The sequence below is a fragment of the Colletotrichum karsti genome (genome assembly GCF_011947395.1).
Source record: "Colletotrichum karsti strain CkLH20 chromosome Unknown Scaffold9, whole genome shotgun sequence".
NCBI lineage: Eukaryota > Fungi > Ascomycota > Sordariomycetes > Glomerellales > Glomerellaceae > Colletotrichum > Colletotrichum karsti.
In genome coordinates, this window is record NW_024065909.1 from 905793 (window position 1) to 922111 (window position 16319).

Here is a 16319-nt window from a genome sequence, read left to right on the forward strand (position 1 = left end):
CACCCAAGTCCCGCCCAGAAGAGATCTCACCATGGCTATCGCACGGTTGAAACAGGTCTACCGGTCATGCCTCTTCCAGATCATCATCGTCGGACTTGTAGCGTTCTGCGAGCCTGGTATCTGGACGGCACTGAACAACCTCGGCGCTGGAGGTAATGCGAAGGTAACGTCACGGACATCCACAACAGTATCAGAATCATCACAACTCACGCTCGTGTAGCCTTTCTTGAACAATGCCGCCAACGCCCTCACGTACGGCCTCATGTCCGTAGGCTGTTTCATAGCCGGAGGCGTCACGAACAAGCTCACGGCCAAATGGACTCTGTTCATCGGAGCAGCCTTCTACACACCCTACGCCGCCGGGTTGTACTGCAACAACCGCTACGGCAACGAGTGGTTCCTCTTGCTCGGCGCCGGTCTCTGCGGTATCGGAGCGTCCCTCCTGTGGGCGAGTGAGGCGGCCATCGCTGTCGGATACCCAGAAGCGGAAAAGAGAGGCCGGTGAGTCTCGACCACACCTTTCTCGTGAAATATCGCTGACCGAATCTCCAGATATGTCGGAATTTGGATGGGCATCCGCCAAATGGGACCCCTCGTCGGCGGCGCCATCTCCTTGGCGCTGAACATCAAGACGTCCGAGAAGGGCAAGGTCACATACACGACCTACCTCGGACTCGTCGCCATATCGTCACTGGGTGCGCCCTTCGCGCTTCTCCTGTCGCAGCCGCAGAAGGTGGTCAGGACCGACGGCACCAAGATCCCCTACATGAAGAAGACGAACTTCTCCACCGAGGCGCGCGCGATCTGGAAACAGCTCAAGAACAAGTACATGCTGCTGCTGATCCCCGTCTTCCTCGCCGGCCAATTCGGGACGACGTACCAAGGGAACTACCTCACAAGTGCGTCTCACTCACACGTTGACACGCTTTATACGCTCAGTAGCTGACAAGACTATGTAACCAGCCTACTTCACCGTCCGCTCCCGCGCCCTGGCCTCCTTCCTCACAGCCGTGGTCGGCGCCGCCGCCAACATCCTCACCGGCGCGATCCTCGACATCAAAACCGTCTCGCGCTCCGCCAAGTCCAAGGCCGTCTACCTCCTCATCCTCGTCTTCGTCACGGCCGCCTGGACCTGGAACGCCGTCATCGAGACGACGCTCTCGCGCATGGCGGACCCGCCCTCGTTCGACATCGGCGACGGCCATTTCTTCAACTCGGCCTTCACCGTCTACATGTTCTTCAAGTTCTTCTACGAGATGCTGCAGACGTACATCTACTGGCTCATGGCCGAGATCAAGGGCGCGCAGGGCGACGGCGACATCGCGCGCACGACGGGCATCCTCAGGTCCTGGGAGTCCATCGGGAGCACCATCGCGTACGCGGTGGGCGCGACCCACTGGCCGAACAGGAACCAGATGATACTGGGCTTCTCGCTGTGGGCCGTCACGATCCCGTTTACGTTGCTTGCGGTGTTTGGGAACTGGAATCAGGGGGGCGATGACGTTTTGGAGAACTCGGATGAGACTGAGAGCGATGTTGGGGTTGAGAGGGTGGCGGTTCAGGGGAAGACGCAGGATGTATGAGGTATTGCTAGGTGGGCGAAGAAACAGTGCCTTGAATGTTTCCTTTCTAGACAAAACCGATAGACCAGTCTCTACAGAGCTGATTGCTGTTTATAATTACAGTCATTGAAAGAGCCGAACAATGTCCCTCACAAGGGCGAGATAAACACTACTGGAGTAAAATGATTCCTCTCACCCCTCCAGCAGATCAAACTCGCCGGGGAAACCCAAGGCAGCATAATCGAAGGCATCTGCGTCAAGTGGCATGTTCGATTGGAAGAAATGAGGGGTGATAGGTTGGAAGATGTCGCCAGTGATACTCGTCCGCCAGGAAGGGGAGTCTTCTTCACCAAGATGAGCCGTGGCATCGGCGAGCATGTCGATCTCGTTATGCGACTTTTGGCCATCAGAAGGACGAGGGAATTCTTCCAGAGCCATCTCCCTGATCATGCGTAGCGTGTTGCGATGCACGACTATGACGTCCAGTTGGCCCATAAGTTCCATCAAGGAGTTCGCCGATTCCTGCCTCATCTTCCGCGGCGCCGTAGCGTCTGTTGATGATGAGACGGACTCGAAGAGAGGGATTTCTCGTGCGAGTATGTCGAATGCGTCCCGCAGACACTTCGACTGCGGCCACCTCTCTGCGAGGATCGAAAGAATGATGCTACATGCCCTCACCGCTTCAGAGGCGTCGGGAAGCTCATACGCCTCTGTTCTCAAGTGAGGCGGCGTCGCAAAGAAGCAGTACAACAAAGCCACGCCGCACTTGAACTGCGCAATCAGACCGAGCCAGAGCTCAGTTATCGGCGTCTCCCGTTGGAACTTGCGAAAAATGAGGCACGCCTGCACGCACGACTTGACCGTCCAATCACCCGCAGGACCCGTCACCGTCGACTTGGTGGGCTGGTACAACATGGCCAGGCTGTAGTTGTATATCATGTGCAGCCACTCGCTGCTCGTAAAGTTCCTCGACCGCGTGTCCGAGTAGCGGTGGCACAGCGCCCTCCATCGGTCAAGCTTCTCGAGCACGCGCAGGCGCCAGTGGGACAGCCTGTCAAACTGCGTGTTGAAGTCGCGGTGGAGCGTCGTGTTCAGGATCTCGGACTGGATCTGTCGACAGTAGACGACGTGGAGTGCCGCCGACACGCTCGTCAGACGTGGCCGGCTTTGCGGGGGGTCCTCTGGGAACGACTCGGCGCAGCGTGCGGCGAGGTCGTGGTCGTCCACGTTGGCGTACATCTTCACCGTGATCTGGTAGTCGGGGATGGAGAAGGGGAGGTCGAACATCGTGCCGACGGCGCGATCGAGGGTGTAGGCCGACCAAAAGACGCGGCGGCGCATTTGGGCCTCGATCTTGGCAGCGACATCCTTGGGTGCGGGCTCAGCGTCTGCGAGGTGTAGCTGGGCCATGACGCAGTAGCGCATCGTTGCTGAGGCTATGGAGATGATGCGCTCGGTCGAAGGAGAGTATATGGCATGCATTGCCAGCAGGAGGTAGGCCTGGATGTGAAGCAGTCTGTCTTGTTGGGCGAAGACGTGCGAGAGGTATTTCGTGACGGCAACGCGGTAGAAGGCCTGGTGGCTATGACGGGAGGGATCGGTGGTGTTCTTCTCAAGGAGAAGGCCTATTGAGAAGATCATATTGATGAAATATGCCGCCCAGGCACCACTGGGCCGCTTTGACTGATCACGGAAGTCATCTAGGCGGAGGAAGGGGTATCTGCAGTGAACTTTGTCGTGATAGATGCTGAAGAGAGCCTCCTCCGTGGCTCTGTCGACGGTCCCTTCAACGTCATGCTGGCTCACGGGTCTTCTCGCAGCACCACCATCATGGAAGCTGAGAGGCGAGGGGATGTCCTCGTCTGAGCGAGCAAAAGTGGCTAGAAGACCGATCGCAGGTGAACTCCTGGTGAGAGATCCTTCTCCAGTTCGAGATGCAAACGAGACTCTTCGTCGCAGGTGATCTTCGGAACAACTCGCCTGGGCTGCCTCAGCTGCCCGGGCATCCGCAGTCTGCCTATTCTGATCAATGACAGACTGAAGCCGAGCGTTGTTTTCTTCGAGACGAGATATGCGCTCCTCCAACGAGGCGATGTCACCCAGCCAAGCCAGGGGCATGTGTGTCGAAGGTTGATGGTCCGAACTGCTGGCATCACAATCAGATCAACATGATCTCCATTGGGGACGTTTCACGACCCCGATTGGCCAAACAGGCAATCTTGGTGAAACTTTTTCTGGGCAGGCGCACACATACGGACGGGGATGAAAGGCCGGCACCGCCTCGCTGCATGGCTCACCCGACCTGGAGCAGTTGGCACACGGTCTCTGATCGTCGCATTTTTGCTACGAGATCATCGGGGTCAGCTACCAACGTTTCAGATGAGGGGGTAAGAGAGGACCCCTTCGGAGCCGAACCAACCTTTCGACGACGGCAGCGCGAGCAGGCCTGCGTCTTGGCCCGTTTGGCCGGCGGCTGCTCGTGGTCCTCGGGCTCGGTGGCGGCGGTTGTGGGGTCATACGGCAACCCGCCCTGGACCGCCGGTGTCGCCATGGTTCTTGTCGGTTTGGTTGCGGCGTTTCTTCACAGCCCGCTAGGGTTGTTTCGCGTCGAAAGGGGGGTGGCGATTTCGTGACCAGGAGACCGGCTACATCTTCACCACAAGCTGGTTCGCGTATCGAGAAAGCGAAGCTGTGGTTGAGGGGAAAGGGGGGAGCTGTTGCGATGAAATGCCGAGATGCTGGATGTAACTGATAAGCTACTGGGCATCCGTCAGGTTCGGGTGATAACAACCGGACCCCTGCATCATGGGTGGAACCCGCCTTTCTCAAGAAGCGAAGACGACGAAGCAATGAGGTTGACGATTGCTCGGCTAATGACTTCGTAGTACTTTGTGGTTCGGCTTGTGGATGTTTGTGAAGGTCATATGATGAAGCGAAAGGTTGTGCAGCGTTCATCATGTTGGTGATACTCTCGCTGAGTTGTGCAAATGCCTCCAGCTTCTCGTCGCAGCATCCCTGTAGATGGGGATCCGGGGCTTCCAAGGGCCAAAGACACAATACAATGATGTCACAAATGAGAAGAGTGCGACTCTAATTTCGAAATCCAAACAATGCGGTGATCAAGACAGAATTCTTGTGGCTAACCCATGTGTTGAATACTGCTGTTTGCGAAGTTGCTGATTTGGTGGCAATAGGCTTCTCAGTGAGTTGCTGACTGAAGGCTCAGCTACATGCAGTCTCATCTTTTAGGTTGCCTTCGCCGTGAAATATTATAGTAAACTCACGACTATCTTCAGTGAGGATTCTTCCCGCTTTGAGATAGAAAAGTCCGCCTCTTTATTATATTAGCTTCTAAAGCCTTCAGCACGCTCTGTCACATGGCTTTCTAAGTACCCACCGGGAAGGAAGAGTCGAGGACCCTGCAACTTGGTATTGCAAAGTTCTGAACTCAGTAAAGGCAATAGAAATTTAAGAAATTCAGAGGTTATTGAGTATTACCAAAGCTGAATGGAATTGGTGGCAACTAATCAGGAGGCGGAAATATTCCGAGATGTGCTAGAAGATTGAAAGACGCAGGTTTCTGATTGATATCAATGATGAGGCTAAGCTGTTCATATGACATATACGACGAGCTTCGCCACATACTGTCCACAACGCTCATACTGCCAAAACAATACAGATGATCGGTTAGGGCTTCCTCCCGGAAGCTCCGAGCATAAGTGTCTGTGGTTGTTGTAGGATCCAACAGTAGGATTCGGTATGAGAATTCCGAGCAATGGCAACATATTTGAGCCACTGAGATTATGGCAATTCAAGGTAAACAGCAACCTAAAGAGACAGAAATGGGCAGCTGATGATGATCACGCTGCGTGGTTCCACTTAGATCCTCAATCCTCAAACAACATCCCAGTCCCCTGGTGTGGTCATTTTTAGCTAAAGATTTGCGAACCCGGACACTCGAGTGCCGTCTAATCCGCGACGAGTGCATTTTTCTCACCAGTTCACCGCCCTTCGACAGAAGATGGCTGTTCTTAACAGCGTGGACTAAGACTAATACTTGGGATTTTGGATATGATATCACGACTGTTACCAGCCCAATCAACACCAGGGCTTTCGATCGATATCGGCGTTGCTACCCTCTTTTGTATACCTCCGACAATGGCATCTTGTTCACAGCCTGGTCACAAGTTCAGACGACCGTCGAGGTGACGTGTCTCCCACCTCAACAGGCGATGCAAGTAAATCAACACACCACTCTGCGAGTGAGCGATCGAGGAGGAGGCCGAATTCGGTCTTCCGGTCACGCCCACTCCCCGAACCAAGGCAGGCCTTGTGTGTAAGATATCGGTGGGCCGTCGCCGCGTTTACTCCCCGCGGGAGGTGTTTTGACAGCAACTTGACTGCCGAGGTCATCCCCATCACGGCCATGCCTTACGGCTGTAAAACCAAGGGACTGGAGAGAGGCCATGCCGAGCGAACCGAACGACACAACAAGGAGGTCGTTGCAACGTTCACGGCCATAGGGCAGGAGGGAGAGAGGTCTGAGGGAGGGCAAGCCCGGCAAGGCTTGGAAAGTGGTCCTATGGATAGCGATGAACAATAGTCTCCAGACGCGTTTTCCCCCCTTCGCCGGGTGCCGAGATGGAGATCCCTCAACATGAGGCTCCCCTGATTGTCGTGCTTGGCGGCAGGTTGGTATCAGAAAAAGGGCGGCGGGCCAGGGATGCCAATGCTGAAGGAAGGGTGCGATCGGCGGGGTTCGGAGGGATTACGACGCGGGGATCATGCAGTTTCCGAGAAGAGGTTGGGGCGGTTTGACAGGTGACGCCGCGACGGGGGGGTTCCGACGTCAGGTTGGGCTGAATGGATGGAGATGGAGGCTCAAAAGAGAAGAGTGAGGTGTTAGTATTAGTGGATCAGAGAATAAGGGCCGGTATGCCAAGTTGATTAATTGAGCCTTACGCCGGATTGTCTCACGTCAATCCAACCCCAGTGACTACATCTTGAAATGTGGACAGCTTGACGTAAACTCTGACATCCTTTTCCACAACTCTAGTTGAGTGACAGAATCGCACGGTCTTCAAGGGAATTCTACCGCCCGGCGCCAAAGGATTTCACTTGATACCCGAGCTACCTTATTTTCAAGTTCGGGTTTGATAGACTGTCGCCCAGGTTGCCCAGAGGGCTGATCGAGAAATACTGAGGGAAGAGGGATGAGCCCTGGACGGTTTCTGCCCGCAAAGGGAAGTCCAAAGGTGGGACGAAGTAGGAATCGTGGGTTTCATTGGCCTGAAGAATATCAACTCAAACATTCCATGTCTGAAACAAGCTGGCAACAACCCTGCGGGGAAACACTACCGAAGCAACCACTTGCGCTTGAGCCTCCAGCTGGCGTGCAGGGATCAATACCATTGTGAGACGGCAGAGACCCCTGTAGATCCCTGCTTCACGTTCCCTTTGCACCCGTCTCCTCCGTCTTGTCTGTGTGGTTGTGTTGTATCCGTATGTGCGTGTGTGTACTGTAGGTGTCTCCCGACACTGCGTCACGTCAGTCAAAGGGCCACATACTGGGCAGAGAGAGGGTAAGGTTTCTCGGATGATAGACACTCGCAGTTACCGCTGTAAGGAGTGTGTGAGAGTCGCATGCGTGTTCGTTCTCACGGTGCGGAGCGGGAAAGAAAAAAGAGGGGACACACATGGGACAAGAGGGAGGGAGACCGTGGGATTGTTTAAAGACGGGCCTGGCGCGGCTCTTCGGGCCAGCCGTCCCTCTCTTGACTCTTTTTTTCTGGGACGGGAGCGACATCTTTTTTTGGGACTGCCATTGTATGAGATTTATTGATTGTTTAATTTGTGTTGTTTGAATCCGTTTTCACCTTGAACAGCTCTGTGGCTTGGCGACGATTGTAGAGCCGCTGGATCGACTTACATCGAACGACCGCCCGTTACCTTCATACAACCAAACAACTATACCACCGACCGGTCCGCCCTCTCCGCGACACAGACCGTCGACCAAACTTGGAGTTTTTCCGTCAACTCTGATCCATCTGAACTGGCTGCGAAGCCGTACAGAGATACCATCTAATCGGCTCACACAACCTTGGGTTCGACTGTACTCTATCACGACTTGAAATAATCACACGAACGAACGAAGAACATACCCAGGGACAACCCACGATACCACAATACGCTACTTCAACGACAGAGTAATACGACACAACTCCGACATCATGGCCGGTCTACTTCCTAAGCTTGGAGACACCCTCGGCGTCTCGAGCAATGTCCCCGTACTTGGACCTATTCTCGGAGGAGGGGGAACAGGCGATGCGGGACAGACGAGCACACCAAACTCGTCTTTCAGCCAGGCTACGCGAGCACAATCATCATCAACACCACCATCCTCGGCACCAGCTACGACGACACCGTCATCAGCGCCGCCGAGGAGCACTTCCACACCTTCAAAGACGTCGACGCCCTCGCTATCTTCGTCACAGACGCCATCCGCTCGCCCTCTCACAACCTTCATCATCTCAACAACTACCAGTATCTCAGTAACACCTACACCATCACTATCAGACACACCACCACTGCCGTCACCGACGTCAATTCCTCCGTCGGTAGCTCCTTCAGTCGCGCCATCACAGCCACCAGTGATACCCATCTCCACCCCCGAAGTATCACCCTCACCGGTACCTTCTTTCATCCCCCCTCCGCCAGAGTCGACACCATCGTTGGCTCCCACACCGACACCAACGCCGACGCCGCTGCCCAGTAGTATCGCAGCACCCAGTCAGGCGGAGAGCTCGGGAGGAGGAGGCGGCGCCAAGTTGATGCCGGCGCTGCCCATTACTCTCGGTTCAGTCGGAGGCGTTCTGATTTTTGGACTCCTCTTTGGCATCCTGTACAGGAAGAGCCGCTGGCCATTCCACAAGAGGAGGAAGTTTGCGGAGATTGACGAGTTGGAAATTGAGAGACAGCAGGAGATTGAGAGGCAGCAGAAAATGAAGTGGGATCCTAGAGTGACTAGGTCTTTCAAGCAACAGCAGGCAGCTAGTGCGGGCGTCAACTTCTAGAGAAGCCGGCGTTACCAACCAAACCAAATCAAAATACCAAATATTTACGCTCGCTACATGAACTCTCAGTGAAAACAGATTTAAGTAGCTGCAAAGAATCCCATAATTGTGCTCGACGGTCCTCTGATACGATCTCCAATACACAGCTACTCGTTGTGGAATGCTTTCGATCGATACAACGTGGCTTCTCTCAATCTGTTTCAGCGATCATCTTCATTCCATACCAGCCATATGTTTCACTGGCTTTCCGATCCCGCCTGGTGCCATTACCGACGTCCCGGGTGAGGCTCATTCTGCTTCCTGTCAAGACACTCACTAGTCGAACTTTGGTGTTTCAGACTTCAATGCCTTTCGGTATACTCAATGTTCCGCAGCACAATCTTTGGGGTCCGCAACTGTCCCCGAGGCTTGGTGAGCTTCGTACGACGCGCGGCATGTGAGTCGGCAGACAGAATTGCAGTGAAGTTAACCAGGAGGCCTCAGGGATCTCGTCTGAGGCTGAGAACCAGTCCGAGTCCCATTGGTGCGGTGCTTCCACCGCCGCCCAATGGAGCAAAACCCTCTCACACCACTCCGGTTGCCGCGTCTAGTTGAGAAATAAGGCGAACATGTACGGTTTTGGGAGGGAAAACTGTAACTGTGGTGGTTGCCGCCGCTGGTCTGGATTTCGGACAAACTGAAATAGAGTTAACAAGCACCATGAAACTGGGACATCGCCTTCATCGGAGGCAGGGAGCTGCCTTGGGGATATCTAAGGTTTGTGCCGGCCTTTGGGTACGCCGTGACCGGGTTTCCACGTCGATGTTATTTGACACTGCTAGTCATGACGCGCGGTAAGCGCGGTTTTCTCTGTTTGAGAAGAAGATTTACCACCTATCACAAAAGATCAGAATTGTGACAGACGGCTGACATGAACGGTTGTTGCTTGACATTCTCTGGCAGGCTTGGGAGAAGCAAACTCAAATTCGGAACAGCTGTCGTTTAGGTGTGTCAATTTGAACTTCTATTGAGATTTCCGGTCACAGCATGAAGCAGAAGTGAGATTCGTACAGAAGTAACCTCTACGTCACTGCAATGTTTTCCCGGTGCACTATTCACCTGCTTGGGAAACTATTTCAGTGTCTCAGCTCAAATAGCATTTAGCTAGAGAGAGACAGGCTATAGCGAATTTGAAAGTTATATTGGCAATAAGGAGTAGTCATATGGCAAAACTTTGCCGTGTTATGAAAGTATTTGTTTTCCGATTCCAATGATGGAAGTTGCGTCAGCTATGTTGTCGGTACTAGGAGGTCTATTTGGTTATACGAGTATTTTCTCCGCTTGCTCGCAATGAATTGAAGCTATCTTTAACATCCGTATGTGCATTTATCTGAGCTGACTGTAATTCCAGTGGTTTACCTCTGCCATCGAAGCTGTGGCATGTCATCTAACCGCCGTCGTGCTATTGTATCATGTGGCGTGGATGAATATCGACAACAGGTATGGGACCTAGAAACATGGAGGACGCCGACTATCATATTGGTGAAACTTGGCTTGTAATTTAGTGAGAAAGGCATAGTATAATCCAAGCTCGACTTCACATGTGACATAGTATGCAATTAGAATTATCTGGTCACGCCAAAGTGTATGGACAGATGGCCTCTCAGGGTTGATGTCCTCAGAGGTACTCTAAGACCTCAAAAACCCCGTGATCCTCTAAGAATCTGTAACCCTGATGAGCCAGAAACACGTACTGGATTGCAGGCACCCTCCGCCCGTCCTTGCGCGTGACCATCCGGACGCAATCTTCCGTGATATCCTCCGTAAATCTCATATGCTCGTAGACTTCGTCCGCCCCTTCAGCTTGTGTCCCAATGATGAGAGTCGCGTTTTCAAACTTCCGAAGCGCATCCAGGTGGCAGATATTCCTTCTGTTTCGTGACCGCCATACCAACTCTCTCCATTCAGGACTCGGCCAGCACGCCGACCCGAATTCGTCCTCTTGTAAATTTTGGATCGAGTCGCGCGGAATCTTGATGGAAATCAAAGCAACTTTCGAACAGGGTGCTCTTCTTTTGGCGTAAGAACCCTCCAGCTGCGCGATTTCGTAGTCTTGGCTGAAACAGAAAGCCGATAATAAGACGCTGAAGTCTGACTGGGGAGAAGTGAGATGCCCGAGGCAGTCGAAATTTCCGTTGTCGTCAAATAGTCTGCAAGCACGACCCAGATCTACAGATTTATACAGTGTGATATGACTGGAACTCTCGACTGAGGCTGCCTCTGGCGGGTGATTGTGTGATTGAGTTACCGGCTCCGGGTATACCGCCGGCGTCGAATTATAAGCATCTCTCTGGAGCCTTGCGTAACGCATTTCAACTGTATCTCTAACCCAGTATCGAGCGGACCGTGACAAGCGCATGGTCTTAAACCTCGGGTCCATGATGGCGGCTTGTGTGTCGTTGTTGATGCCGTAATGAAGCAGAGATTTTCGCCATTCTTCATCGTTATCGTTCCAAGCATCACCGTCGTCTTTTTCTAGGCCTCCGGTAAAGAAGTCGTCGAAGGTCATATACAGACCACCGTCGAGAGGGTCAGTCTCTCGAAATGGAGGGCCTGGAGGCCAGTTTGTCCACCTATCCCAGAGTTGATTGGCCTTCTCCTCAGAGAACCCAATCTCAACTAGGGTGCGGAGGGAGATCAGATCTGTGGACATCGTAGCTAATGAAATCTGCTTTCTTGCACATTCACAGAAATTTATCAGACTTATTAAAGCAATGATAACTAGTGATATAAACGTGGGACATACTTGTAGACCTGAGTTTGGGGCGAAGGCTTGCCCTTAAATACCTAGTCACGAGATAATACCTGTGTGGCGTGGGCGCCATCACCAAAGTTTAAGGGACTACCTACAATTAACCACGGTTCTCTACAACTGAAATTGAAGTACCTGTTCTGGCAGCTCCATCAAGGTAGGTTGGGTCAGGGTGAGCCCCATGTTATCGACCTCACGGGACTTGAGTAGAACGAGGACACGCCAAGGTCTCGACGACTTCGTTACGAATAGTTTTACTGCTTTTGCACTGATCTTGGTGATTCTAAATTGTTAGGAAACTTAGTGACGAGGGTTTTCATGCCGTATAAGTAAATGGCTCAGAGGCCCTTGCTGAGGCAGCTATCTTTAAGTCTCGATCACACGGTGCCTGGACATTGACAACGCCTCAACTTGCAAAAACGTGACGCTAGATGCTATCCATGCTTCATGTTAAAACCTGGGCTACTTTCTAACAGCAACACCCTCAACCTCTAAATCCTATCTATCTTCCGTCGTTTCCGCGTTCCCATCTCTTTCTTCGTTCCCATCTTCATCGTGTTCCCTGTCGTTGTACTTCTCCTCATCAGAGTTCTCCTCATCAGAGTCCTCATCAGAGTCCCATTCTTCAGACAGCCAAGCCTTGATTTCTTCCATATGACCATACCTTTCTGAAATCAAAGATATGATTCTCTCCCCAAGTATCCAGTTTTTTCCCGCAGCTTTTATGACATCTCGCGTAACTTTGACTTTGTCGCCGTGCTCTTCTAGAAGAAAGTCTACAGTCGTCATGCTCCCTTTGCGGGCTGCAGTAAGGAGGACCTCCTGATTAATCCTGACCCCTTCACCGCCCTTCTCTAGAATTGAAGCCATCCCGTATGCATTTCCCAAGCACTTCGTCGCTCTGGCTAGAATCACCTCTTGCGTGACCTGAACCTTGTTGTCATACCTTTCCAGAAGAAAATCCATGATCGAATCTGAACCTTCCGCAGCCGCAGCAAGCAAAACCTCTTGTGTAATTTCAACCTCCTCTCCACCCTTTTCCAGAAGCAAACCTATCGTGTCCCTGTCAGCTTCCCTGTTCATTGCAAGGGCAATAACGGCATCTTGCGTGACCTTGATCTCATAACCGCGTTGCTCTAAGAGTAACGCGATTGTCTCCGGCACGGAGCTTCGCGCTGCAAGACGAAAGACGGACGGCGTTATCTTGAACCAATCTCCACACTTTTTCAACAACAGGGCAATAATTTCCTTTCCTTTCCAATTTCTTACTGCGCTTATGAGAACCAACTCCACGTTGCCAGCAATAATGAAGCCCTTTTCAAGCAAAAGCTTTACGATTTCTTTGCCACAAGAACCATTATTTACCGCAACTATAATGTCGTCCAGCGTGATTTTGATCGTACTCGCAAACCTCTCAAGGAGGAAAGCTAGTATCTTGTGCCCTGTTACAGACTGGACGGCGGCTCTGACGACCTCTGACATGGGTTCGACTTTGTCTTCATGCCTCTGTAGGAGGAAAGACAACATCTCTTTTCCTCTATGTGAGCCTGCTGCAGCTTGAATAACCTCCGATGTGATTTTGACAGCAGCGCCATACCTCTCTTGGAGAAGAGTCAACATCCCGACTGGGGCCCATCCTGCTACGCATTCGACAACCTCCGAAGTGAGTCTTACCTGGTTGCCATGTCTCTCCAAGAGTAAAAGCAATAGCTCCATTTTACCCGTTCTTATGATATCGACCAGTAGAGCTTGTGTGATTTCGACTTCTGGGAACTTTTCCAAAAGCAAAGACATCAACTCTTTGCTAACGCTATAGCTGCATGTCGCAATTTGGAAGACCTCTTGGGCGCTGTGGGCTCTCGTTCTCCCACTGAGAAGATAGGCTGCCACTTCAACATGTCCGTGTTCTATGGCTGCCAGAAGAGCTGTTCGATATCGATGATTCCCAGCATTGCAATCAGCGTCGTGCTCCCACAGCGTTTGAACTATGCCGACATGGCCTTCTTGTGACGCCGCCAAAACCGCCGTCCCAAATGAGTAGTTTTTCTCATTGACATTGGTCTTTTCCCGATCAAGCAGGTGCACAACGACTTCTACTAAGCCAAGACAGCTTGCGAGTATCAAGTCTGTCCAGTCATTTCTACGTCCCAAGGCGATTGCCCCGTGTTCTGTCTTGGTCTCAAGCCATGACGGTTTTCTTCGACGTTCGGCTATGCGGCATAGCTCACGCGCATCTTGGTGGACCTTGTCCCTGTCCTTCTCATCTTGTGAGTTGTAGTGATCGACCCAGTTCTTAGCAGCGTATACCATGAATGGGGGGGCTTTTTTGGCTTTCAAAAGCACATTGAAATCCTGCAGTGATAGAAAACGAAAGCAGGAAATGAACATGAGGTTGTGTGCTGAAGGCAGGTGGAACTTTCCCTGCCAATCAGAAGTCTGCGAGCCAAACTCTGCAATGAGGAAGTCTCTTGCCGTCTTGTGAATGAAGGAGACCTTGTCATTGCAAACGCTGAGAAAAAGTCCACTGAGATTTCGTATCGTGCTCTTGACCGTCTCACTGGTCCATAGCTCAGTCTCAAGATCGTCATATGAATATGATGAGCCCCTGCTGAACCTTTCCTCTTGCAGTGCGAAGCAATGGTTGACCTCCTCAAGCGTCAAAGGGTACTTTGCGGCCAGTACGATCTGAAGAAGGCATCTGGCATCCAACGCATTCGGGCTGCGACTTAGAATCTTTTCGTATGCTTCAGTTACATCCGATGGAAGGTCTTTCAGTAATTTTTCAATCCTGGAGAGCTTGCCGTACGCGCTCCGTCTTTCATCGATGATGCCCATAGTGAGATGAAGCCAGAGGTAGGTGCGATGGTCCATATCCTTCAGATGCTTCAGCAGCTTTTGACGTTGTTCAATGGAAAACCGTTCCGCAATTTCGTTGACTCTGTAGTCAATAACGAGATTGATCTCGACTCCTATGTCTGCGGACTTGTCGTCTCCGTCTAGTCGGACGTATAATCCGCCGTCGGAAAACTTCAAGAATTCGGACTCTAGGTGATCATATGGACGGCTTGTGATGATGAACTTGAGTCGCGAAGAAGCGCGCGTTTTGTCTCCGAAATAGAAGGTTTTGAGTACCCGGAGAATCTCTTTGCCGCATCTTTCATTGCACTCATCCAACGCGTCAAGGATACAGACGATTTCGCCGGCGTTAGGGTCTTTGGCGCAATTAACCAGAATCTCCCAGAGCTGGTAAAAGTTGTCTCGAAGCTTTTCTTCGTGACTTTTGAAGGGGTTTTGTGCGTGGCGGATCAGTCCATTGGCTCTCTTTGGGTCGAAGAGCTGGTGTAAGATGGCAGATAGTGCGTCAGAGCTGCTCGTGCGCCGCTCTTGGCCGTCCTTGAAGAAGAAGTGGCAGACAGTAGCCTTTTCCGGGTTTGTCGACAACATGTTCTCGTCGATTAAGGACCTTGCTAGCACTGACTTGCCGCAGCCAGGTCCGGCGGAGACCCAGATGATGCCTGACGAACTCTCGAGCCATTCCCGGAACTTCCGGTCCTTGAGAAACCATTCACAAGTGCCCCTGACTCTAGGGGGGTTGAAGTTCTTGTATCTTTCGTGTTCCGCCGCAAGCAATGGGAGTAGTTTGCTTTCAATTTCGTCGTATTCTCCTTTAGAATGTCCGGCAATGAAACTGTCGGTTCTGCTTTCCACTCCGGTCTGTGTCGTAAGTTGTGGGTTCCCACCGAATTCGACAAGTTCTAATTCCTATTAGTCAAGAACATTTTATTGGGAAAGATACTTACGGCTTGTGCATGGAATCTTTGGTTCGCATGAGAAGCTTTCCAGGACAGCTTTTGTCGCAGAAGCCGCTACCGCTGCCGAGAAGTTTTGCCAGCTCTTGTTCTTGTGGCTGTCTGCGTAGTCGCAAACTGCCTTGACAATGATGCTGTCATGATTGTGACTGCGGACGCCGGCCCCCTCCATCTCAAAAGCCATGAGACCGTGTTGCGACGCAATTGTATCGCGATCCCGTCCACTCTTCATGACGGTATCGCCAGATCCGAAACGACCGAATCTCACGCGAACTTGTGGTGAAACATCAAGGCTGCTGCTGTTTCCATCTTGTAACTTCTGCCTCTTGCGAGGTCTTGGAACACGATGAGAATCCTCGCAACCGAGCTCATCACAGGATGCATCGCGTGCCTCCTCACAAGCACCAGACTCCTTGCAGTCACACTGTCGAGAATCGCGATGCCTGTGAACATAGTCCGCTTCGTAGAGGTAATCATCTTCTTCGTCGGGGCGTCCGTACTTGGGTATATCATACTTTTCGACCTCCTGCCGCTGTACCACTTGAAGAATCCGATTGGTTTCAAGCTGTAGGGCAAGGTTGGCGTCGCGTTGTTGTAGGTTGCTCAGAAAGGAACGAATTTGCCTGCCAGGCATAGGAAGCACGTCTTCGATGTCTTCTTTTGGGCGAAACTTGTCAGGATTCTTTCGGCCGTAGTCGTATTGGAAGATGCTTTTGCTGATCACCACGTCTCCCAGACGAAGTTCTTGATCGGTGCCGATACGTGGTACTCCGCCGCATATGCCAGCTACAACGGCTAGCTTGATTCCGGTGTAGGTGACTTGGATCGAACCCGTTACGGTCGCTGCGTTGACCTTTCCCGGCTCGCAGGACACTAGTAAGGAAGTGTGGCCGCCGATTTGGCCGACGCAGTAACAGTAGCCATCTTGAGTGTCGTATCTAGTCCCCTCCCATGTCATATCAAAAGCAAGTTTGACAGCATCGTACTCGAGATTCAAGGCGCATATTATGGCGATCCGAATGTCCTCATTGCGAGGACGAGGGTTTTGGCTAGCCATGGCTTGCGATCGGACGTTCACCGATTG

The 16319-nt window shown here is 52.1% G+C and overlaps 4 protein-coding genes across 4 annotated transcripts; 2 read left to right on the plus strand and 2 right to left on the minus strand.

Moving 5' to 3' along the window:
• Positions 1 to 31: 31 nt before the first annotated feature.
• CkaCkLH20_03804 (uncharacterized protein) lies at positions 32 to 1583 on the plus strand (the record flags this gene model as incomplete). The annotated part of the gene is made up of 4 exons (XM_038886523.1): positions 32 to 163; positions 221 to 501; positions 553 to 899; positions 964 to 1583. 4 exons carry the CDS (start codon positions 32 to 34, stop codon positions 1581 to 1583), a joined length of 1380 nt encoding a protein of 459 aa, XP_038748365.1.
• A 171-nt stretch (positions 1584 to 1754) lies between these two features.
• CkaCkLH20_03805 (fungal specific transcription factor domain-containing protein) lies at positions 1755 to 3680 on the minus strand (the record flags this gene model as incomplete). The annotated part of the gene is made up of 1 exon (XM_038886524.1): positions 1755 to 3680. The coding sequence occupies one exon, from the start codon at positions 3678 to 3680 to the stop codon at positions 1755 to 1757; it is 1926 nt and encodes a 641-aa protein (XP_038748366.1).
• A 4112-nt stretch (positions 3681 to 7792) lies between these two features.
• CkaCkLH20_03806 (uncharacterized protein) lies at positions 7793 to 8337 on the plus strand (the record flags this gene model as incomplete). The annotated part of the gene is made up of 2 exons (XM_038886525.1): positions 7793 to 7849; positions 7924 to 8337. 2 exons carry the CDS (start codon positions 7793 to 7795, stop codon positions 8335 to 8337), a joined length of 471 nt encoding a protein of 156 aa, XP_038748367.1.
• Positions 8338 to 11924: 3587 nt separating this feature from the next.
• CkaCkLH20_03807 (nacht and ankyrin domain protein) lies at positions 11925 to 16292 on the minus strand (the record flags this gene model as incomplete). Its single annotated transcript, XM_038886526.1, has 3 exons — positions 11925 to 12562; positions 13655 to 15181; positions 15227 to 16292. 3 exons carry the CDS (start codon positions 16290 to 16292, stop codon positions 11925 to 11927), a joined length of 3231 nt encoding a protein of 1076 aa, XP_038748368.1.
• Between the last annotated feature and the right edge of the window lie 27 nt (positions 16293 to 16319).